Source organism: Balearica regulorum, chromosome 3 (assembly GCF_011004875.1).
Source record: "Balearica regulorum gibbericeps isolate bBalReg1 chromosome 3, bBalReg1.pri, whole genome shotgun sequence".
NCBI lineage: Eukaryota > Metazoa > Chordata > Aves > Gruiformes > Gruidae > Balearica > Balearica regulorum.
This window is the reverse complement of record NC_046186.1, coordinates 32,515,927-32,541,560: the sequence shown is the minus strand read 5'-3', so window position 1 is coordinate 32,541,560 and position 25,634 is coordinate 32,515,927. Positions and strand designations below refer to the sequence as shown.

General features: G+C 37.4%; 1 protein-coding gene across 1 annotated transcript in view; it reads left to right on the top strand.

Moving 5' to 3' along the window:
* The window catches only part of LMBRD1 (LMBR1 domain containing 1), an 81,679-nt gene extending 62,834 nt beyond the window's left edge, over nucleotides 1–18,845 (top strand). Inside the window, exons 14-16 of the mRNA XM_075747421.1 lie at nucleotides 4,683–4,758; nucleotides 17,590–17,681; nucleotides 17,849–18,845. Of these exons, the coding sequence (XP_075603536.1) occupies nucleotides 4,683–4,758; nucleotides 17,590–17,681; nucleotides 17,849–17,968 (288 nt within the window). The 3' untranslated portion in view covers nucleotides 17,969–18,845. The remainder of the gene's footprint in view (nucleotides 1–4,682; nucleotides 4,759–17,589; nucleotides 17,682–17,848) is intronic.
* Nucleotides 18,846–25,634: the final 6,789 nt, after the last annotated feature.

Genomic DNA, 25,634 nt, shown 5'->3' with positions numbered 1-25,634 from the left:
TAACTCATAAAAAGACAGTGTGTAAAAGGAGTATACACCCCTTGTTCTTTGCTGTACAGTAATTTCCAATCTAGTTACCTGTCAAGCTAATTTGTAACCAAAATCTATAGTGATGTGTTAGGTTGGAATCCTGTTTGTGTCTTGAACTATTTCCTTTGGAGACTGTAAGTGTTGACAAGACCTTTTAACTTTGAAGTGCTGTTGACTTTTCCTGATAATATGTTTAGAAAAATGGAGCTCTTGTGAGGCAATTAATGTTAGTTAGGCCTGGGCTACTTGCTTTATTTAACTCTTTGACCATTGGGGTGTTCAAAGCATGTGTCCCCAATTAATCGAAAGTGTCTTCAGCTATGATGTCTGTAAGAAACTTCTGAAAGCTTTTCTGGATGCAGTGCTCTTACCAGCTGAGGCCCTGTGTAGAGCTTTGGTCAACTTGCATAGCTCTTCAAACACAAAATACTTGGCTTCATTTCGTAAGAAAACTTTTGTGTCATCTGCTAAATAGCCATGAGTCTCTTTATAGCCTTTCACAAAGGTAGAGTTCTGTCCACATCCAGGTCTTCTCAGCTTTGTAGCAAAACCAAAACTACACTTGCAGTGTAATTACTATTTCTGTTCAACAAGGCCAAGTTTTCTTCCACTTTTCTGAAAGAAAGACTACTGCTTGCTGATGTTTCTACCTAGTGAACCTGTAAGACTTGACTGGCTCAGACAGGAATTAAAAGGCTAGTATTTGTCATAGGTGTCACTAATATTTTTCCCCGGTTGAGGGCAGAGCAGCAGCATTCATTTTTTTTCCTCAGCCTTCACATAGATAATCCAGAGGAGTGGAGCTAAGCTGCAGGACACTGAGTGTCTCCGTTGTCTTCAGCAGGAATCCAAACGTATCCCTTAGAAGGCCAAGCGTGCAAACAAATCTTTAAGCTCTTGATCTTGAACATAATCAGGAACAAATTGTGTAAGTGTAACAGGCTGTAACCTAATCCTGTATGTGATAGCAAGCTATTTCCTTAAGTGTCCAAAATGTGTCAGCTCTGGAAGCACACACACTTGAGTTACTTTACTTAGTTTTGTCTCCTGTTTGTTTCCTTGAGGCATCCTGCTTTTAGCTTTAGACTGGATGTGGTAACTGAAACGCTGGAGTCTTACTCTGATAATACTCATACTAAAAATGTCTGAGACTTTATGTATTCTACTGCATAATGCAAAGTAAGTGATTTTGAGGAATTGTTCTGTAGACACATCTCTCCTGTCACTTATACATCTTTTTCCAGGTCCAGTCACTTTCTGAATGCCCTGCTGGGCAAAAGTGGCACTATGTCAAGTGTATGTATGCTAATACAAAAATGCGGAGATGACAGCGTTAAGGGCAAAGCTCTTATACCTTTTCTGGGAAATGGGCACAACTTGAGTGCCTCTGAAGTGCTTGAATACTAATGCACACAGCAGGAGAAGCAAAGGAGGAGTTGAAGTTTTCATGCAGTTGCAGGTCTGCAGTGTTATTGGGATTAGATGTGGTGAAATAGCTCATGCAACTAAGTGCTGCTGTGGCTAGGTGTGGGCTCTAAGATGGGATGGACAATATGGAGAGTTGAGTCGACCTTTATGTGAGAGAGCAGTGGATATGCATGGAGTTCTGCCTTGGGATGGGTAAAATGGATAAGCTAGCTAAGTGCTTATGGGTTAGGATTAGAGGGCATATATATATATATATGTATACATGGGTGATATATCATGGGTGATAATGTCTGCTACAGGCTGTCTGAGCAGGAGGAAGTAGCAGATAGCAGATGATCCCTCAAGACACCTGTAAGTAATTTCATGTTCGCAGTCCCTGGTCCTCACAGGAGGCTTGAGCCACCCAGGTGTCTGCTGGAAGAGTAACTTAGTTGAGCACAAGCAATCCAGGAAGCTTCTGGAGTGCATTGATGACAACTTCTTGACACAGGCAATTGAGCTGAAATAGGGAGGTGCTGTCTTGGACCTGGTGCTGAAAACAAGGAAGAAGTGATCAAGGGCAGTCTTGGCTGCAGTGGTTAATGTTTGAAATTCTGAGAGGAGAGAACAGGGCAAATAGTATGATCCCAACCCTGGATTCAAGAGAGCAGATCTTGGCTTGTTCAGTGATCTGCTTGGAAGAGTTCTAGCATGCAGAAACCAATTCTGTGCTGACAAAGGTGTGATTATTTTTTTTCCCCCTTTTATTCTAAATTCTTTCACTGACTGAAGTGATACTGAACTCTTGCTGAGTCTTACCATAAATATTTTTAGTTTTTAGTTAATCCTTTAATATAAGTAATAACTTCCAACTTCTTTTCTGTGTGGTTAGCTTTGTGTAAGACTGCATTTTGCTGCTTTGAATACTTATGTAGTTTGTGTAATACTACTTCTACATTAAAGAATCTTAAATTTGAATGTTAGAAATTCTAGCTACATGAAAATGGGGTTCAGCTGATAATGAGATTACCATGGTAAATGTGGTTCGTAATCTTTATTAGGAAGGGTTAATACTATGAAATGCTTTATATATCTTTTGGAATACATGTTTCATTTTTTTCATGTCTGCTTTGTGGAAGGGTAGAAAACTTTCAGTGGACCTTTACAAGGTTTTGCCTTGTGTAGGAGAGAAGAAAGGATTGCTGGGGAAAGAGAGGCTGGTTTTATGACTTCAAGGCACACCCCAGTGTCTTGAGCTTGTCGAAAGCATTTAGAGTTGAATCCAGATATGTCAGAAATCTTTAATTACAGGAGTGTTCATGGAGAACAAGAATGCTATCAGACCTGGAAAAAAGGCATAGATGTTATCAAAGGAAACCTGCAGGTCTAGCTATTGTTGCATGTTGTACTTTAAATTTCTGCTATTTAAAAATTAAAATGAATAAAGATAAGGAGGACAAAATTTTTAAATGGCAAGATTCTTGATTGTTCTGTGCTTTTTGTATGCCCCTGTGTAATTGTACCATGTATAATGTTCTTCTGAAAGAAGCACTCTTTCTGACTGGGCAGTGCAAGCTGTAATAGTGACAGCCAGCTGGAATACCTCTTGGAGATGGACCACTGCTAAATGTACACTAAATAATTGAAACTTCATGTCTTCTGTTCTTATCCTATTGTTTCTATCTACATGTTGTCCTCTTACTTTTGGTTCCTGATTCGTGTGCCTAATCAAACTCCTTTTGGATCAAATTCTTATAACGTAGGAGCGGTCTCCATGCTTCCATGTGTGTGCATGAAATGAGATTAAATCCTCATACAAACTGCTGCTTTTTAGCATAGACACTTGGTTGTTTCTCTTGAATGTTCAGAGTGAAAGCTGAATTTACTTAATATTTCTAAACTTTCTCAATTAAGTTGTCAGAGAAACACTTAGTTTTCTGTGCTAGCATGTACTGATTTCTGGTAGGTTTTAAAGAACATGTTTTCTTCAGCCTGAAGGAGAAAGGGTGTTGACCCTTACTGATTTCTTTAGAGGGCTTCCCGTTTAGGAAGTTATGAGGGTGAAAGTACAGTAGATATGAGACCCTCTGAAGTGAATTAGTGTATGAAGAAATCAATGTAGTACAAAGGATTTGTATTGAACTCTGCTAAAATTATTCACTGATTATTGAAAAGTAAGCATGGTACATAGAGTTCATATAGGCTTGTATGAGAAAGTGTGGCCAGCAGGACTAGAGAAGTGATCATCCCCCTGGACTGAGCACTGGTGAGGCCACGTCTCGAGTACTGTGTTCAGTTTTGGGCCCCTTACTACAAGAAAGACATTGAGGTGCCGGAGTGTGTCCAAAGAGGGGCTATAAAGCTGGTGAAGGGTCTAGAGCACTAGTCTTGTGAGGAACAGCTGAGAGACCTGGGGTTGTTTAGCGTGGAGAAAAGTAGGCTGAGGGGAGACCTTATCACTCTCTACCACTACCTGAATGGAGGTTGTAGCCAGATGGGTGTTGGTCTCTTCTCCCAAGTTACTAGCGAAAGGACAAGAGGAAATGGCCTGAAGTTGTGTCAGGGGAGATTTAGATTCGATATTCGGAAGAAATTCTTCACCAAAGGGGTTATCAATCATTGGAACAGGCTGCCCAGGGAAGTGGTTGAGTTACCATCCCTGGAGGTATTTAAAAGATGCGTAGATGTGGTGCTTAGAGACATGGTTTAGTGGTGAAGGACTTGGCAGTGTGAGGATGACAGTTGGACTTGATGGTCTTAAAGGTCTTTTCCAACTTCAATGATTCTACAAGGTCTTCCTCCACTCTGACTATCTAAGTGTATTGGATACTATCATCTGGCTTTTAGACTAGAAGTAAACTGCATTAGGTATCATTATGCAAGCCTAACACTTCTGTGGTGTCTTCATCATGAAAGTTGAATTCCGAATTTATTTTATGCACAGTTAAAAGGCTTAATTTCAGAGATGAAGTTTTTTCCCAAGTCTTCAAAAAGAACACATGCTTTCATTTAGAAAAAATTAATAGCTTATTTAGCAATGTTCATGTTGTACCACTTACAGCTTACTCTGCATATACTGTTCAAAAGCATTAAGAATGCTTTTGAATATTGTAAGAAGTTTGTCAAAGCCTTTTTTATGAAATTAATAATTAATTGGGAGATGTGTTTGTTTCAGGGACTAACGCTGTGTGTGGAAGAACATTGCTGGTAGACTAATGTGCTAATCTTCTGTATTTATAATGCAGACTAATAAGACAATTGATGGCCAGCCGAGGAATGTGACATTTGTATCTAAAGACTGTGATGCAGATGCACCTGAAGGTAAGATAAATTAATTTCTTGTATTTCCTATGTGATATGTGCATGCTCAGCAGTAATAAGCAGCTCAATCTCTTCATGGCTTTGATTTGCTTTAGTCTAATATGAAGCTTTGATGTATAGCTATGTCCAGAAAACAGCTTGCTTACAGCTTATTTAGTTGATTTGAAGAAATTACTATTTTTAGTGGAAACTATGTGTAGCAATCCATTTCAGTTAACTTTAAAATCTCCCATTTGTTTTAACACTTATGTAGAAGACCTTAAAAATAAACCCTAGCCAGTGAATAATTTAGCATCTGAAGTGTCACTTCAGTGTATATGTTTGCCATACGAACATGCAGAGAGGTATTTTATTAAATTTCATAATATACTCAGGGAAAACTAAGATCTGAACTTCTCAGTGGATTTACAGATAAGAGAATTCTGTGATTTTTATTAAGATGTAAATATGGGCTGTTCCATGAGCAACGGTACCAGTGGAAGTAGACATCTTAAGCTAGTCTCCTGTAATTCTCTTACTGTTAATTTATCATTCCATATAACATCTGGTATAACTCTTGCTCATCTGTGTTATTAACCATCCCTTTTTGACCAGTTATTTGGGCAGATGATGTGTTACGGTGATTCTGGAGCTGAGAGTGGTGACTAGCAAGCAGATGGATAATTGTGGAGCTTTCCTCAACTTTCCCTCTATGCAGCCCTTAATGTTGATTTTTATTGAGAGAGAATGGTAACATTTTTAGTCTTTATTCCTCTATGAAACTTGACTGAAGCTGGGAATGAGTTTTAGCCTGGTTTCATTAAAAACAAGCTAATTGAAATCATGCTGGATTTGTTTTTTATAATGTTGCCTTTCCCCTTCCTTTTCCTATGCTTATAAACAATTTTTGCGCAGTTTGAATTACACTAGCTGTTGCAATACTGATATTGCTGTTTAAGGTCACCATCAATTTTATTGATTGTTTTGGTCTCTTGTTTGAAAAATTGATCTCAGCAAAAGATTTATGGCCTTCAGAATGGTCCAGATTTTTTCTTCAGGCTGAAGCTCTCAGTTGTTCTCAGTCTGGCAAACTTTCAGCTCCTCTGTATAAAGAGGACTTGAATTATGTGTGCATTTATGTACTTATAAAAAGGCTTGACAGTGTTTGTTAGTTGATACATAAAGTAAATAGTTGTCCTGTATTTGTATTTTTATCTTATTATCAGTGTTCTGCAACTACTGAACTCTGTCTATGCTTCTAGAAGATCTTAGCAGCTCCTCTGCTTTTCTTCCTACTTGTGTTATTGGGAAGGATATGTAATTTTAAACAATTTTTGTAATAGTGCAGGTAACTGAACCATTAGTTCTTTGTTCGTAGTCTATCAGACTATGGTCTCTTTTGCAAGGTGGTTCCCTTGTATTTAAAATCATCTTCAAATTTAGTATGTAGGTGTTAGTCTTATTCCTGGTGGTTCATATAATTTCCCAAGGGGGATGGATTTTTCTCCTGTCTCCCCCATACTTGAAATAAATCATTTATCCACATTTATTTTTGGCTATTTCTAGACTTAATGCAGTTTTAAGTGTTTCAGTACTTTAACAAATGTAATTTTTTTATTCATATTTCAGCTTCCATGTTTTTGTGATTAAAAATAGAAACTCTTCTGAGGCAGAGTTTAGAAGGGCAAAATCTGTCATCTTTCAAAATGTGATCACTTTGAGCAGGTTGCACAGATCTTTGTTTCTTGTAAACAGCTTCTCGGCTTGGCAGGTGTTTGCTGGGAGAATATAATCAATGGCATTGATAGGCTCATTAGTCTTGACCTTTTCTGGGAGAAATTCAAATAGTCTGATTTCCTCAAACTCTGCTTAGTTGTAGGAACTGGAGTTGGACTGAAATAAGCTACCTGAATTCCACCTATGCTTGATGATATGAGTACTTTGATTACTGTGCATCACTTTTTTCCTAATTTCCTTAGATCAATGGATACCATACAGTGATGCTTAAAACTAGCCTTCTGATGTACTGAATTCAAGAGTTGGACTGTGTAAATGATGGCTTTGGTTTGCCATTATTGACATGTGTTCTTGCACTGGGTATCTTTGAGTTGTGTTCTTTCTTAATAGGAAAGAGGTGGAGAAAGTATTGAGATACGGTGTCCTGTGCTAGCCTAGTTTAAACAGATGATGGATGGACATTTCTTCATTGTGAATGTTAATGTAATCAAAAGGCTATAGTGGAGTTCTGTTAACTACAGATACAGTCAGGCCATTAAAGTGTTTTATAAATGAAAGAAAAGTTTCTTTTGTAGTGCTCAGCTTGGAAAAAAAAGTTACATTAGCAAAAACACTTTATTCACTATATCATCCAGTCAATTTTAGAAAGTGGAAATGCAGTGCTTGTCTTGGAATAGCTGCCATTTTTATGACCTACTGAAAACTAAATAAAACTGTTGTAGATGCTACTTTTATGCTCTGTGATCAGATAGAATATGTTGATAAGTGAAACTTATTTTAAAGGTAGGAAGTAGGTTTTTAAATATAGTTTCTCTAGTTTTTATGGATACTGGACACAGAGCAAAAATAGATGCAACTAACTTCAAGTTAAGATAAAGGTTGGCCAAGCACTTGTAGTTTTCATTGACTTCTCTGGTACTAGGGTTTTATCTTATATAAACCACTGAACTGGAACTAAATGCAAATATTGATTTGTCTTCTCAGCAATTTATTTTGTTTCATTTAAATTGAATTAATTCTAATGGTGTTATTCCTTAAACATAGAGCAAACTATGACCTTTTAATGGTTGTGCTGATAGATAAACTTACAGCTATCTGCTCTGTCTTATTGAATACTCACATGTTGTAGATATGATCTCTACTTACTGTAACTAAGTATACTTTTTCTTTCTGAGATGGTAGAAGAGATTTGATCTTGTTGTAGCAACTGATACTCTCAAAAACTTCAATATTGTTGAAAATGCAGGCTTTAATGAGCAATGTTTTCTATGTGTTTCAAACCAATGTTTGGCTTGATGAAATGGACAATTACACTTTCTGGAGAAACATAAGGCAGTTAAAATACAATCTTATAAAAACCACACTCTAAGTATTTATGGTTAAATATATAATTTGTGGGGGTTTAGCATATATTGTCAACTTTCATGCAGTAGAGCTTGTCTCTATTTACTCCTGGTATGCAGTAGGTGAATCTGCTTTATACTGAATGCCAAAGGCTGTAATAGCATGACAGAACAGAAGCCAAAAATTAATAGAGCAGGCTACATTTATAACTCAAAGTACATCATCTTAGTTATGTTTAAACATCTTGCACAAAAGGCTTGAGTTCTGGTTAACACAGACTTTTTTAAAGCTTTCTAAATAGCCTTTTGGAGCAGTAAATTTAATGTTATAGGCAAAACAAGTGTTACTTTTCAGTGTTTGATACAGTTGGGCAAAGACCTCATTTGGTCATTGTTTTCAAGGACTAATACCAGCTGATCTGTTGGGTCCACAGTTAACTTGAGCATAAGGTCAAGCAAAGGAGTTTAATTATGTGATTAAGACTCTTGCAGCTGGACTAATGGCTTGAAAACTTGGTATAGGTTTAGCTAAACAGGTTGGTGAGATTTAATGTAAATGAGCAATGACTCAGCTGCCAGCCTGTATACAAGACTTTTCCCAACCTTAATTATGAGATCTGATTAAACATTATCTGCCTCTTTCTAGACCAGAAAACCATGAAAGTTGGTTTTTAAGCATCATTCATTTTAAATGCATAACATGCTATGAATCCCCCTTGGATTCTCTCATTTCCTTAATTGGGGAAATGAGCCTTACCTGAAGCCTGATAAAAGCTGGGTACTGTCTATCTGCTGGGCCTCTTGTGTAGACCTGCACTGACTCCAACTGCATGTAAAGTGGGAAAGAAAAAAGGTTATCTCCATTTCTAAGGCTCTGAACAGAGGAAGACTTACTGTGCTAACTAGATCTGTGCCTTCTTATAGGACTTTGTCAGCTGGAAGTCAACAAGTGTAAGACCTCAGGCTTTATTTTAGCCTGAATAAAGCCTAGATGTAGACACTACTCAAGCTAGAAAGGAACCCCAAATATGAATGCCAAAACAGGGGCATGTTCTGTGTTTCTCCTTCAGAGAAATCCAGGAGGCATGCAAAGTGAAAGCACAAGCAAGTTGCTCAAAACCGTCAATATTAGTAATTTTGTACTAAGCATCTTATGACCATAGATTACCACTTCCAAATGGCTGTTTTAAATTAATTAATTTGCAAAGTTATAAAATGCTTCACAAAAAGCCTAAACGTGGGTTTTAGTGAGGACTTCATCCATTTTCCTGTTACTTTACAGAATGACCTTACTAGTACTTTACCCTGAATCTCTACTTATACTTAACACTATTGAAGTCCTCTATAATCACAAGAACTCAATATACCTAAGCACATGGTGCATGTCTCACTGCATAAAGCTGTGTTTGGCAGCTGTAAATAGTATTAGTAGCTAAGTGCTGTAAATTTTTTCTGCAGTATGTTGTTTGTGCATGCACAGTTGTAGAAACATCACTTCCTACACTTTTCCTGCACCTCACCACTGTGGACAGATATGAGTTGCTCTGAACTATCCCTTTTCTCCCTCCAAGAGATCGTAACTGGAGAGAGAAGAGGCTGCATTTACTAAATATTCCAAAATGTTAGAGTTTATCAGTAAAGCAATTGCATATTTTCTTTTTGGATCAACATCCTAGTTTTAAGGTTTAAGCCCAACAGTAGTGAGATACTCTGATATTATCAGTGCTTTGGAATAAGAGTTGAAGTTCCTTACAAAGGATTGAGGGTTATGCACCCATTCTTAAAAGTAAGTGATGAACCCAGTGTAAAAAACAAAAACAAAAACAAACCCTTTGAGTAAGAAACCTACCAACACTTTGCCTACAAAATGATTCCTTTAATAAAGGCAGTTCTCTTACCAAAAGAAGGCATCATATTTGTTCTCTCTAGCAATGCCACCAAATCTTTATCACTGAGAAACATTAATTACACCATGTATTGAAAAATATTTTCAATGAAATACTGGGAGCTGCTTCTGCTGCTGTAATCAAATCATCTTTTTATCTTGGTACAGACAGCTGATGAATTCACTACATAACATGCTCAAGAACTGTGCAGAAAATTTAGACAGCAACCTGTAACTACAGCTGGTAAAGCTACATACAGATGTTTCCTGTCCATCTTCAAATATGGCTTGCCCAGTAGAACTAGGAAGGATCAATTCATGCAGATGGTCTTTTTCACTGCCTAAGATGTCCTGCAGTTAGATAGGATTTGCCCAGTCCAATGTCATTCATCCAACCTGAACTGCGAGAGAGAAACCTGACTGGGTTACAGTCAAATGTATCATAAATTACGTGTCTGAAGAAGGCAGAAGATGGGAAAGGATGGGAAAGAAGCCATTGTTTTCAGAGCATCGTTAGTGAGAAAATCACTAATTCACATCCAACTTCTTATTTAAAACAATTTGGCATTGGCCCTTTTAAGTTTGACACTCTAATGATAGTCATAACTGGTTTTGTTCTCCAGAGAATAAGCAAGGCATTCCAGCACTGAAATTTGCCCTACTTTGTCAAATGCTTCAAGTGTTAGGTGTCTATAAATACTTCTGTCTACAGACAGAATACGAGGCACTCCATGTAAGGATATTAAGAGGTCAAGATCAATCTGTTGAAATACCTTTTTTCTCCCCATCTTCCAAATGCTTTTCCATGTAGCATGATCTCAGGATGGGGAAAACAATGACTCCTCACACAGGACAGACATCCTTAAGTGGTCAGCTAAAGACAGTATAAGGCAAGTAGAAAGGACATGACAAAAATGAGGTTAACATTGAAGGTCAAGTAGGGTAATGTAGTTTCAAGGAGAAGTCTGAATTAGTGTAAGTTTTTAAGCTTGTACCAGGCTGATACTGGAAGATGTGGTAGGTAGCTAATGGAAAGTGTTTTGATTAGAATGAAAATGATAGGTTATGCTGTCCATTGCTTGCTTTCTGGAATCTTGCATCCATGTTCATCCCTAGGGTATTGCCTTCAAAGTTTGTTTGCCTTTAGTTACTTAAAAATAAGATGTTCAAGGGAGACTCAGAAAACACCTCTTGCAGAAGTTCAAATTTGAAGCCAGTGATTTAAAGGCAAGAAATAGCAATTATGTCTTGTGTCCAAATGCATCTGGACAGTGTTTGTAATTAACCAAAACTGTACATAGTGTTTCAAGAGGTATCTAATTTCAACAGAAATGCAGAGAATACTTTTCCTTCTGCAAGTTGATCCAGTGGTTTATTGCTTCCCTGTAGGAAAAGGATGTTACCTCTGTTTAGAATTAACATGGCTTCGGATTGTAGTCGTTGGTTAATGCTGTGCCATTTCACTATACACATGGCCTTGTAGCATTAGTAGTTTCTTTGCTTGAAGGTATTTAACAAAGCCAAGTCATCCTTCAAACTTACTAAAAATGAGATTAACAGTTTTGGCTCTTTGAATCTCATTAAATGGTTTTCCTCTGCACATCTTGGCACCCTCACAGATTCTCTGTAACCAAACTAAAATAGAAACCTTATAGCTGGGTGCAGTTTTCCATTGTAATGCCATAGCTGTGTTAGGATGAACTCTATATCTAAAATGGCAAAAAGAGGACTGATAGGCTCCTTGAAAGTATAGAGCGAAGTGGTGAGAACTCTTGCCTATGTTTAGCTATTGCTTGTTTGTGCTTGCTTCAGAAACTTTGACTAGTGACTTTTGGCCTCTCCTTAGTGCTGATGGGACTTGCAGATGCTTGAGCCATTTGATATAAACATTCATAGTGTGTAATTATCATCCAGAAGTTGTATGACTGTTGCAATGGTTAATGTACTGCATATAGCTATTGGTTATCCAGACATGTAACTTCTGTTACAAAGTCAGATCTGCCTATTTGTTATAAAACTAGACTGATTCACATTGATTACATCATTTTCTGGCTGTTTATATCAGGTTGAGCTTGATGTGCAGATATGCAATATGAGGTATCAGATGCACATTATCTGTAGCTTGAGTCACTGAAAAAAGCAGAGTTTGCCTTCTAAATGATAGCATGTCCCAAACAGTTTTTTCCAGGTTTCTCATTAGTCCCTGGTTTCCAAGTTCCTGGCTCCTCCTTAGCCTGCTAAATCTTTTCCTTTGGCAGGATTTGATTCCAAACCTTCTGAGTGGCTCTTGTGAATATGGTAGGATTTTGGACTAGGTCTTACCCAGCTAGACCTTTGGCTTCTACAGGTCTCTCTTAGGTGCCATTTCACTACTGCTTTCACCTAAGGAAAAAATAAAAACCAAACCCAAACAACTGGGATGAAACAGCAGGCAACTTTTTGTGCTTGCGTGTTAGACCTATGTATAAAAAGATTGTGGATAGCTGAATACTGTTGTTAAACATCTGAGTGATTTGATACTTGTGCTTCTGTAGTGTGCTGTCAGTTTGAAATGTTGGAAGCTTAATGATTCACGTTTCTAAACGGGAACTATTGTAGCTATGTATGACCAGTTGGGAAATGTTTTCAGATCCTTGCTATACATGAATGAACCAATTCCAGTAGTTTTCCAACATGCTTTTCAGTCTGATAAGGGATCAAAGGTGTAAACTTGTTGCAGTTAACCTTGAGGCAAGCAGTGCTGAAGCCCTGTAATACTTCAAGCTGAAACAGTGACAACTTGAAGGTTAAGCAATTTCTGGAAAAAGTTAGCTGAGGGAAAGAGGTAACTGGTATGGGATGCCACAAACTAAAAATTGTGAAAGCTTTGTACAGCAGACTGATTTTTAGCTAGTGAAACCAGAGAAGCAGCAGCAGAGGGGCTGTACTGTGAACTGCAAAGACAGGCCGAACAGCTGAATGATACTAATATTAATTTTGTATGTATATGTGTGTGCATATGTATATACATATATAACAGAAGAATATGGAATAAGTGGGGATGTGGTCAAATAGAATACATGAAAAACCACATTTGTAGAAACTGCTGAGTAACAGGCAACTAAGAACATGGTCATTTCCCCCCCCCCCATTTAGCCAACAAGAAAAGAAAGAAATATTGCATTTGTGGCTTGGGGCAGCTGTTACTGCCACTCCATGAATCTGTTTGCAGAGAAACCTGTGAAAGTGAAACATGAAAGACAATCTTAAACATAAGACTTCTGTGGAAATTGGAAGTCCTGGAGTGACCTTAACACTTAGAGAAATATGGATGAAGATATTATGTTGTGAGATGATAGGTACAAGAGCAAAGGGGCAGCTTTGTAATTACAAAACTTAGGATTTTCTCTTGTCTATCTGATCAGTTTGATTTGTGACCAAAGCGAGAACCAGAAACAAGTTCATGTTCTGTCTCTTGAGGCTTCAGTCTTTAGTAGAGTGCTTCTTCCTACATTTTATTACTTGTGGCTTATTTCCACTATTTTGTTTGAATTTTTTTAATTAAATGGGAAAACCAGTACATGTGTCTCAGGATTGCTTACACTACTGTAGCACTCCTTCCTTCTGATGGTCAAAAGGGATTCTGATCACTCAACAGGTATTCATGATAGAAGTGGAAATGTTGCTGCTTCTTGAGACAAAAATTAATTAGCCATTACGCAGTGATGAATGTGGAATATGGCTGTATGGGTCTTACACCATTAGATGTCACTTGGTTTCTAACCTAGTTGAAGTATCACATGTTTTTATTGGATGTTAACTTCCTTGTACAGTTTCTTTGGCCAAAGTTATTTAACTTTTTTGGTCAGTTTGATAACTAAAAATTAACTCTAACTCTTTGCATGATTTTCCTAGTGAAATGTTGAACTGCAAGACAAAATCGAATAGATTTCTTAATCTGTGTACTTTATAGCCCCATATATCAAATCCACAGGTCTTACATGTTTTCATAGTCTTTCCTAAGTGTTCTGAGTTACAACACACTTTTCTCAAAGATGAGATATCCAAAATGATTGGCAGCAGAGCCATATGAGACACTTAAGTGTTCTTGAATACCTGAAGCCATGCCTTCAGTGCTTTTAGGATTTGGAATATGCAATGCTTATACGTTCTAGCAGAGTAAAGTTGCAAGTTTTCCTTTGGAAGTAGTATTTGAGTGTATTTTAAGCAAAACTAGGTTCTGCTTGAAAGTGGGCACATAAACTTCATCTGTCTGGATGACATTCTTATTCTCGGTTTGGGTTTTCCATCCAAAATACCATGTTTAGTGTTAGATTTGTCTGTGTTGTCTCTCTACCTACCTTCATGTAATGTGAATTGTAATCATTGTGAACACACAGAAGCCCTCAAGAAGTAGTCTGGTCCAACCAGAGAGAAGTTGCTCAGGCCCATCCAGTTGTGAATGTCTCCATAGATACAGGTTCTGAAACATCTTTGGGTTCAGTGTTTAACTATGCTGATGGTGAAGCTTCTCCTGTTACCTACTAGGAATATTTCTTGCTGCAACTGTCATCTGTTGTCCTCTTGTACAGGTCTAGGAAGAATCTTGCCCTGTATTTTGTAGGCCCCCATAGATAGCGGAGGTAGCAGTAAGACACACCTGCAAACACCTTTACTTCAAGCTGAACAAACACATCTTCATTGCTGTGTGCTCTAGCTATTGCAGTGGTCCTCTGCCAGACTTGCTCCTGTGTGTCAATGCTTGTTTTGTACTGGGGAGCCCAAAATGGCACCATTGCAGATGTAGTTCCAGTCAGCATAGAAGTGATCACTTCTTCGGACCTGTTGATTGTAGTCCTGTTAGTGAAGCCTGGTATTAAGCTACATTTTTGAGTTGTAGATGAACACTGTTAACTCCATGTTCTGTTTTTCTCCTGGGACATGAGGTCACTTTCTGCAAAGTTGTATTGTACCTGGTCAGCCCTCAGCCTGGACTGTTGCATGGTGTCACTTTGTTCCAGGTGCAGGACTTCTGTCTCTGTTAAACTTTAAAGACTATTTCAAGGGGCTGGAAAAATAGGCTCCCTCTGAATCTTACCATCTAGTGTGTTGGACCTCTGCTTCCCACTTCTCCCCAGTTGGATCTACAGGTTTACAGAGGATATAATCTGTTTCATTGTCCAGTTGATTGATTAAGAAGTAAAATGAGTGTGTACCTCGGTACTGGCTCCCAAGGAATGCTGTGTTTTTAAACTACATTGTTCACAACAATTTGTAACTCTTCCATGAGAAACTGTTTTCTTCTATATGCTTTTGTGACAGTTCACTGTAGTTTGAAATGCAGAAAAGACAGACTTTATCTGTAAATAAGTTCTCATAATTTGAGTTTTTAGTGCATGAAATGACTTTTTAGGCTTTAGGATTTGTTGATGAACACATTTGTTAATCCTAGTAATTCATCTTAAACTAGCTAATTCACTTCTCAGAAGAAGCCTTTGTTTGAAAATTAGTGCATTGAGCCTAAGGGTTTTCTAATTCACCTGAATGAAAAACTTCATCAGTGGACTTGGAGTAAAATATAGTTGACTCTTCAGGTAGTGGTGGCTATTAGCACTTGTCATTCTTTGTTTAAAGAAATATTTTGACTTGAATCCTGGCTGTTTGGCTCTGCTTGGTCAACACTATGTAATACCCTGTATTCTTAAAGTGGTGGCAGTTATCTGTCAGAGGTTTGGTAGCTATCCACGTATACTTTTGTTCCAAATGATCAAGATATGTCAGTAATAGTCACAATGACCATTCTGGATGACAAGTACTTATCTTAATTCAGTTTATTCATTATAATTTAATCTAAATTATGTCACATAAAGGAATAAGTAGATTAAAGAATGTCATGTTATGTCAGCCTATTTAGTAATATCTTAGTGCAGAAGGAATAACTAAAATTTAGTTAGCTGAACCTGTGACATGTTCCATAAAAACATTTTCTCAAGGTCAAAGTGTTCTAAAATATTTACCATCATCTATTTAATCCAATTACTGTAGAGAGCCATTTGAAAGTCTTTTAGCTGTTTTTTAATTCAAGTAACCAGCTGGAGAGCTGCAGATGGTGTTGACAATACTATCTGCAATTATGAAGCATCTTCACTTTACCAGCATTTCTTGTTGGAAACTTCACTTTTTCTATGGACATGTCATGCTAGCAAATAATGGAATATTGTGATTGGTGTGCTGCTTTACAATTTTTTTTCCCCTTTTGTAGGGTGAGTACTATTAACTGGTGTTAACAAGCAGGGGTAGGTGGGGGAAATCGTTTTTTTCTGCATAACTGAGATCTAGTTTGGAAAACCAGGAAGGATTAGTTCAGCCAAATTCCTTCATTGTGCTCTTACTCTGTGTGTTAGTAGAGAAGCATGCTTTCTCTAATTAAGCTGTTTTGCACCTTAATTATCTGCAGAATGTGCCTATTTGTGTGTTGTACCCCTTGTGTCTAGTAGTTGTGAAATGCCAGTTTAATTTTTTTGTCTGCTGATACTGTATAATAGATTCTAGAAATCAGTCTGCTGCATAAAGTAGTATTTAACTTGGTATTTTAAAATAGTCTGCTAGTTTTGTAAAGTATGAGTCATTGGGGAACTGTTGAAGGAATTGAGTTGTTTCTCTATTTAGATACAATCATTCTACACACTATAGGGATTTAGTCCGGGGGGGGATTGTCTTGGCAAGGTCAAGCAGCAGACCTTCCTGAAAAAGACCTACCCTTAACTCTGAACTCTTCTCTCCCCAGGAAATAGTGAGCTATATAGTATGTGGTATTGTTAAAGCAGCTTATTATCTAATGTGGAAGTTGAATCTTTAAATAAAATACCTTCAGAAACTGATGATTGTCAGTCTGCTAGCTAGTTAGGTGGCTGCTAAAAGTTAAACTATATAAGCAGCAGCACATCACTTGCAACTTTAGGAGGTGGGAGGTCTGTACTTCAACTGTACCTTGGGGGTATTATCAAACCTGGAGTCAGAACTGAGGGAAGAACAGGCAAATTCCGGGTTGCTTATTTTCTTTAGTGTTCAGATTGTTCAGATACCAGCGTTGGCTCTGAAATGAGCTTTAGGTGGGGTTCGAAGCATAGTAAATGAGAAAGATAGGAGATTGTGTTATACTTGAGCATTAACTCGGTGCATCCCTCTGGATCACTGATCTGTCGGCTGGCTTGCATGTCTTGCTGGCTGCCCTCTGACCTGACCTCTTCAATATTACAGGCTCAGTGTCCCATACAAGCCTTTATGCTACCTGACTGCAGTCTTAAAAATGTAATGGAGAATACTTTAGTATTTTTAGGTGCGGCTGTACTTAGGGTGTTAGAGAAGGAGTAAGATTTAACCAGTCCTGTCAGGTTTTGGGTACAAATAAGCCCTCTGCTGTCTGGGTCACAAAATACTTAATATGTGGGTTTTTTGCCTATATGACTGAACATTGTAATTGACTTTTTTACTAAAATTTATGTAATCCTGGTAGAGACATTTTTTCGAAGTACTGAAATGTTTTTAATACAGAATCTGCTTCATATGTCTTCCTTAAGGCTACAGTTTATCTAAAATGGGGAGTAACGAGGGTCTGTCAGAACAGGCAATAATCGACACATCTGGAGGAGAAATTGTACCCAATAGTAATGGGGTTACCTATGTAATTCCTGGCTTAGTGTTACCTGTTTTCACATTCACTGTCCTATATTAACAAATATTCCTCTTGTATACCTTCTTGGTAGAAGAGAGTAAATTTGATTTAATGGAGTGTAATTGTTCTTCAGAGCTGAATATTCACTAAAACTGTTGCATTATTATCCTATAAATAGGAATTAGCTGCTTTTTTGTTCTGTGTTAATCTGTGCTACTTGCTTTCCTTTTTAGATCAGTGTATTGTTACTCGGACATACCTCTTTCTTCATAAATTTTGGTTCTTCAGTGCTGCCTATTACTTTGGGAACTGGGCATTCATTGCAGTAAGTACTTTGATTATAGAGATCACTGAATCAAGTTAGATAATCTGCAGCAGTTGTCATTGAATCATTTGTACCACCACACTGCTGTTTTGGTTTACGTATATTGCACTCGTATGCCCTTTAATTGACTAACAGTAACTTTTACTATTTTTTTTAAAAATTTGCAGGTCTTCTTAATTGGATTAATTGTTTCATGCTGCAAAGGTAAGAAATCAGTCATTGAAGGTGAAGTGGATGAAGACGATTCAGACATGAGTGATGATGAACTGTCTGTTTATTACCACTGATAGCCTTTTGCCTTCAAGATGGAAAAATGTAATTTAAAGTTATGTTGAAAGTCACTCCCACAATGTGGAATTGGTATCAAGTAAGCATCCTTGCACCTGTGAAAATAAGAGTACTCACTTAAAGGGGTAAAAAACTGAATATCACTTTTTCAGTATCACTGTTTCAGAACAAATATTGAAGCTGGGTTTAAATAATATATATAGAAAATATTGTTTGATTAAACATATATGTAACTTTCTGATGTATAATTTGAACTGTTGTAACTATTTCATAATTCATGATGCTTTTCTGTTAAGTTTTCTTAAATACTTTCGTGGCTAACTTGTACGACTTTTTTATTCAAGCTCATAAATAAAACTGGCTAAAATCCTGCAAAACAGCTGGTGCAAACATTGCTAGAAAGATGTGGATGAGGTTTACTCTTTCAGAAGGATGTGACTTAACTTTTGTGTTAGTTTTGCTGGCATTTCTGGGATTCCCACATAAAACTATAGCTAAAAAGAGACTGTCCTTAAAATATGGCAAAAACATCACTTAAGTGGTGAGTTCCCAGTCTGTGATGAGTAAGTAATTTTCATACTGTTATCCCCACTGAGTTACCATGGGAATCCTCAGGTAACTATGAGGTGGCTTTTACTCTAGCAAAAGAAATCATTAGTGTAAATGACAATATTCAGCATTGTTGCAGTGTTTTAGTACAGTTCTGAAACTGCCAGGTGCCTGACTTAGTAATAACCAATGGAATAATTAAGATGTGATTAATTCTTATTTTTCTCTAATTCAAACTGTATAGTTTGAAACTTGCTTTCAATATTTAATGTAAATGTTGTTAACTTGTTTACAAGCCAATATGTTTATATAAACACAGTTCATAAATATTTTTGTCATTCATGTTGTCTTTGTAAAGTAATGCTATTTTATCTATATAACTACTGAGCTATATTTCTAGGGCTGAAAAAATCTTCATACATCCTTTGACAGACTCTGAAAGAGAAAACGTTTACAAGTACAGGTTTTTAAACTTCTGTTGCTACTTGAGGGAAATTACAGTCCATGCAAGCACATGAAAGTGTAACTTGGGTAATCTTTTTATAAGACTAATTGTTAAACAATTATGAAATGTAGGGGACTTACTGCATGTTTGCAAACTCATAAAACTGACAGGTTTCTGTTCAGTTATTTCAAAACCAGATTGCCTTTTCCCACAGTATTTCAGAACAGGAGGCTCTCGAACTTCTGAATTTTAATTGTTTCAGTATTTCACAAAGTGTTAGGTGACTTGATTAGTTAATGCATGAACACAGGGAACTGGTGTTTGAACTCTTACCTTGAACTCTTAACAAGCCTTCTGTGCCAATTGCTCCAACAATATACACGTTTATGTGGCAACTTGAGAGAATGTCTCATGTAGCTTGATCATAAACAGCAAATACACAGTGAAGTCTGCTCAACTAATAGTAATCAATGTGTTTGCTACCAATGAGACATTTGAAAGGACAGAATTGCATTCAAACACTGACAGTAGGTACTGAAACTTGACTAGATGGCCTGAGCTCCCTTTGACTAGAATTAGCTGAACACTATTTAAACATGACTGTTGGGGAGACTTGCAAGGAATTATTTATAAAAAGTTCAGGTAACTCAAACAGAAAGTAGAACCTGATGTTAACTCTCCGGAAGCTGAATCCAGAGGATATCAAGAAGTTGGAGTATACTTCTTTGTGGATGCCCTGGTGGAAGATTTACATGAGCTAATTTAAAGTCAGCTGCTCAGATGTTCTCATTTTTTGTCGGTTTTGTTCATATTTCATCTTCAGCTTTAACCAGTGATAATTATCACTTCTCTGGCTGTATCATGTACAGATTGTTAATCTTTCTGTGTGGAAGATTGAGCTGTGATACCCAATTTTGCAGTTGTAACTATTCTATCTGAACTTCTGATAGAATCTGGGAGATTGCTGTTTGTCTGGGGAAGATTGGCAGGAAGCTGTTGGCCTCATGCCCCACAGCTGCATGCAGACTTAGGGGTCCCTGGCTGAGATGCCGGCCAGTTCCTAGGTATATTTTTTATAGGTCTCCCTTGTTTCCAGGCTCCTCTTCATTTCCAGCTTCTTCCCAATCCAGTCCTGTTTCCTGTTTAAATAGTCTATATGCAGAAATACAGTGACCTGCCTTTGAATTGGTGGCTGTCTCTTGTCTCTTTACTTGGAAGATTCAGTAATTATTATGTTTTTAATCCAAGTGTTAACCAGATTTACAACCAGCCCATTGCTAGTTGCAGCTAGCAAGAAGCAGAATTCTGCATGAGAATTCAAAAGTTTTTTCAGACATTTGCTGTCACCTTCTGTCATACAAGCAGTATATAACTGTCAGCATTTATAATCAGAATTATTCTTCACCTGCCACATCCTTGGTAAAGTTTCTCAGGAGTTAAATGAACCATTTGACTGAAAAGGTTTTAAAAGTTTCTTGTATGCACTAATGCAGTTGTAATGAATATACACTAAAAAATTAATCTCTAATCAACACTTCATGTGATGGAAACTTGCTATTTTTAACTGTACTGTGCCTTTAAAATGAACCAGAGGTGTTTTTGAAGCTTACTGTGTGATGAAATCACCACCTGGATTTGTCCATCCAGTATCACCCAGTAAAGAAAACTAGCAGTGAGATTTAAGATAGCCCTGGCTTAAAATACTTGGCTTTGATCAATACTTGCAGGAACTCTAAGAAACAGAACTTCCAGTATATTATTTCCTAGTTGTCTCTTGTGCTGTCTTCGACAAAATACATGCAAGTAAAACAATTACTTGTTCACAAAGTATTTGTGAATTACTTCTTCACAAAGTTACAAGTGCTGCTACAGCAGGGGTAGTATGATTGAAATAGTTCACTTACTTAGCTGCTAGCTATGAAATGGGAGACGAGAGTTTTCTGCAGGTTTTGGACCAAACTTGAATTTTCCAGTTGTGTTATGACACAGTATTCTACCTAGTAAGCAAACATCTAACATTCAACTGATTCTTCAGAGATAAATTACTTTAGTCCAGAAGAATCGTTAAGTCATTAGAATTGTTTCACTGCTTTGATTGTATGAATGATAATCCAAATCCATCTCTGTAGTGAGCTCTCAAAACTTCTGAATAGGTGTAGTGTTATTGTCAGGCCTGGCTGAAGTTAGATTTTTTGTTGTCGTACTTTTCTAATCAGCTTCTACTGGTTAGAGCCTCATGAGCATTTAGAAACTAGTAAGCCTTAAATCTTGCTGACACATCAAGCATAAACCACGGTCAGCAGGAATATGTTTAATCGAATTCAGCAGCAACACATGCCAAATGGGTCATCATCTTGCTGCTTGTTCTATAGTGATTGGTAGTTTATCTGGAGTGAAAGATCATAAATACAATAAAGCCTTTAATAGTCTGTTTTATTTCTTAGCTGAAAGCTGGCAGTATGCAGCAGATTTCCTGCTGATTGTCAGAAACAAGTGAAAAGCCTTTCCTAGTAAAGAGTGTGAAGAAACATCTGTTACTTTTCTGGTTTTCTGCTTTGATTTCAGGAAAAGATTTCAAAGTGGACTTGAGGTTTTGCACTGAAAACAGTAATCTGCGTCTGGGTAGAATGTACTTGTACCAGAGTCATGCCACATAGTATGGTAATTTTATGCTCAGATAATGTGACAGTTTCAGCTAAAAACTAATGAACGCTTTCAATGCTCATGTCTTGCTTCTGAATAATCAGTGTAGACATAACTCTATCTTCTGCTGCTTAAAAATTGTGTTTCTTGGGTTCACAGCTGTTTTATTTGACTTTCTCAACATGAGCTCCTCAATTTGACAGTGGCCTACAACAGCATTTTGAAAAATATTACCCTCTTGTAGAAACTATGTGCTTTATCCTAACATACTGGTACCTACTGGTGTGCATGGTACAGACATAGTTGAAGTGTTTAAGAAAACTGTTTAAGTGTAGAAGATAACTTGTTTCCGTGTAAGTAAGTAGATAGTCAACCCATTATGACAACACTGAAACAGTTCTGGGTATGGATAGGGAAATAAAGCCCTGCTTGTGAGACTAAGCAAAGGAAAATGATTCATCCCTTTCTAAAATGATCTAAAATAATTTGAAATACTCACTGTAACATTTTTCAGGCTCTGAGGTTGAATATTATGTCATATTGATAATACATCTTCTTAGTGTAGATATGTTCTTTTGCAACCTTCTGCAAAGTCAGCTTTCTTGCAGATAAAGCAAAGAAGTGAAACAGAATCACTGTCTTTTTCCTGTAAATGTGTATTTTGACTATACTTCTCAAAAGAAATAAAAGCCTTGTTTTAATTATGGTAAGATACTTCTCTATTAATAGTCTAAATTTTAAAACAAATTCTGCTTCTAAATTAAGACACTGCCAATTCGGGATAATTAAATTAATCAGAAATTCTAGTGTTCTTGACCAGCTTTAGTGAGATGTCGTTGATAGAAATTATTTGGAAGTTGGACTAATTTTAACATCCTCCTATCCAGAGAGATTGCATGAGTGATAGCACTTAAATCTTTAGCTATAAAGAGGATTATTTCAAAGCAATAAACAGACAATTTAACCACATTTAACAAAAAACATAATTATTGCTTTCTTCACCTCTAGGAAAACTGATATATTTAGGGGATTAAACAGAAGAATTTTGGTTTCTGGAAGGCTGATTTTAGAGGAAAGCCACACAGACCTGGGAAGTTTCCTGATAACTCCTGTGTTCACTACCCAGAAGGACATGTGGGGCCTTCCCATATAATAGGTGATTAACATTGAGTCTTAATTTTGCTTGTTATAAACATATCTGCTTTTTTCCCAGAGAAAATGTGCAGGTTGCCTGTAAAACAACTTAAATTTTTGTTTTGAACAATCCTACATAAAGGTAGAGACTGTGAGAACATTCAAAGCAAATGTGAAGCTGAACATGTGTGTAGCTCCAACTGAAACTCAAGTCTGGAGATGAGGCTTTTCACCAGCCTTTTCAATCAAACTTCCTGTGAGAAAGTAAAATATAGATTGATTTAATAATGACGCTGCTGCTGCTAAGCTGCTTAAACATAAATTGTGATGTTACTGTGAGCTATATAGAATTTGAAAATTGTCCCAAATGTAGTAAGTGTATCACTTCAACTGACAGTACTTCAGAGTCAGGACAGCAAGAAGGACATTTATTAATGTGAATGTCTATGATATTTTTTCCTCCCCAAAACTTGCAACTTATGACTGTAGTAAGCTCTTGAAAGAATGTCCCACAACTAAAATGTATAATTCTGACAATTCATGTATAGTTTAAAGGTATCACTTAAGTCCTCAATTTCTGTGACCTGTACTTGTTCTTCTCTAAACTGTTAAGAGTAGTGCAAATCTGAATCCTTACTGTCTGCTGACTTCACATCCTTGCCAAACAGCAATGTCCAAGATGCTGATGGCAGGTGTATCTGGTTTGTATGGAATATTTTTTGAATGAGCCAGTGAAGAAAACTTCAATTTATTGTAAAGAAAAGTGTTTGTTTTGAGGTGCATAGTTCTGAATGTAAAGCAGTTGCTTATTTGAACGTGCAAGTTAAGTTCTTAACAATGGACATAACTTGCTAGTACATGGAGGAAAAAAAATCACAATTATAAAATGCGAACTCCAAGGGAATCCTCATTTTCCCAACTATGAAGCATTTTATTTTTTTTCAGAAATTGATCTTGAAGAAATATTGATCCTTCACTAGAAAAACGTCTTCAGTTGTGCAGACACTGGTAACAGGATTATTTTAGGGTATGATTTTCAAAAATGAGGGGTGCAGCTCCTACTGAAAACTTCTGGGATTTCAGATCCTGGGTGACTTCGTGAATGCTGCTTTGCTTGAAGTACTTGGGGAAAATATAAAACTGTTTTCCTTCCCAGTTCATGAAGGAATTTATATATATATATGTGTATATATATAAAATCCTTTTAATGAATGGAGTTGAACATGCCAGCAGTTTTTATGTAGTGGAAAATACATTCCTGAAAAATTAACATTCGACTAATGCAATTGTTGTAGAACAGTTTTCAAGGCTTAACTAGTTGTGTCCCCAGTTCTGATAGGGAGCAGAAGGATACTGTCAGACCCTGGATTGCATCTTTCCTGAACTAGCTTTGAGCATAGTGTTAGGAGACATAATGATAGAGAACACTTTTTTGGTAGATACTATTTTTAGTATGTGACTCCTAGCCCTGTGCTATTTAAAGCCTGTCCAAATGCTACCTGACAATATGCTGGAAGGTGCTGACATCTCTAGGAAAAGTGTTTGAAGAAGCAATTTTTCATAAGCAAGACAAAGCTTGAGAGAAAAGACTCTTCCATGTGCCAGATCCACAGAACTTACAGCTTGCACTGTAGAGCTCAACGCTACCTAAATTTTTTACAGTCTGTTATCTGAAAGTCAGATGCTGCTTCACTCTAGGCTAATTCTCATTATGGGGAGAGTTAATGCTGCAAAGCTAGAGTGCTAAGAAAGGAGCTTGCCAGTTACAGGTGTGCAAGACCTAAACCTGGTGTGTAGGTTCCTAAATTTTGATCTATAAAGAGGCTTTCATTGCTGATAAGGAATCAGATTTCTCTAGTACATCAGTGGACAGTTGACCTAGTTGGAGATGTTCCTGCTCATCACAAGGGAGGTTGGACTAGATGACCTTTAAAGGTCCTTTCCAACCTAAAGCATTCTATGACTCTCATCGTAGAATCATTCTCTTGATGAGTTAGATCTCAAGAGCTATATCACCTATTTGGGAATGTGGCAGAGAGATGAATGCTTGGTGGAAGCTGGGTGGGGGCTGAACCTAGCTTTTTAGACCTGGCACTTGAATTCTTTTGTGTTCATGGCAAAGGTTGATTAAAATATGTGGGCACAACTTAATCTGAGCAAGTCCTATCTAAATCTTGAGCCATCTGACTTGTACTGTTTGAAATACAGCTGAGACTACCAACTTCATGCAGACAACCAGCTGACTGCAATGCCTGCCCAGTACTAGTAGATCATGACACTATCCTCAGTTTGAATGGAACAAACTTTTGTTTTCACACCTGGAAAAGAATCCTCATCACTACTCTCTCAGGGAGAACTCTCTACCTCTGCTGTTTCACTTGATGTATTGCAGACTTCTAAACATCTGCTGACATCAAAGAGAGAAAAGCAGAACCAGCTTCTATAGCCAACTGGTCTGTGGTGTGTTCACAAGCTTAGAGTGGTGGTGGTGTTCTGACCAGACAGTGGTGTGCCTGGCTGGCAGCAAATTATAATTTTTGTGGTCTTGGAGGTATTCCAAGAGTTAGCTAGGTCCTACAGGCTTGAAAAAAGCTGCATTGTAAAATAATCAAGCAAAAGAGCACTCATTCATCCCTCATCCTGCCATGTTGCCCTGCTGAACAAAGGATTTATCATGCTGTGGAACTGATGCTACCCATGTGATGTGTGTGGAACCAGCACTGATGTGCAAGACTTCCTGAACAGACAAATGGTGCCAGCTCTAAATGGGAACAGTAGAAATCTGTGTCCCACCAACAGGAATGCTGCCTTTTTTCAGAGATGAAGCGCATCTACTTTTTGCTTTAGAAAAAGCTCATGATCAGCATCCTGACAAGCTGGCATCCTCCTACAGT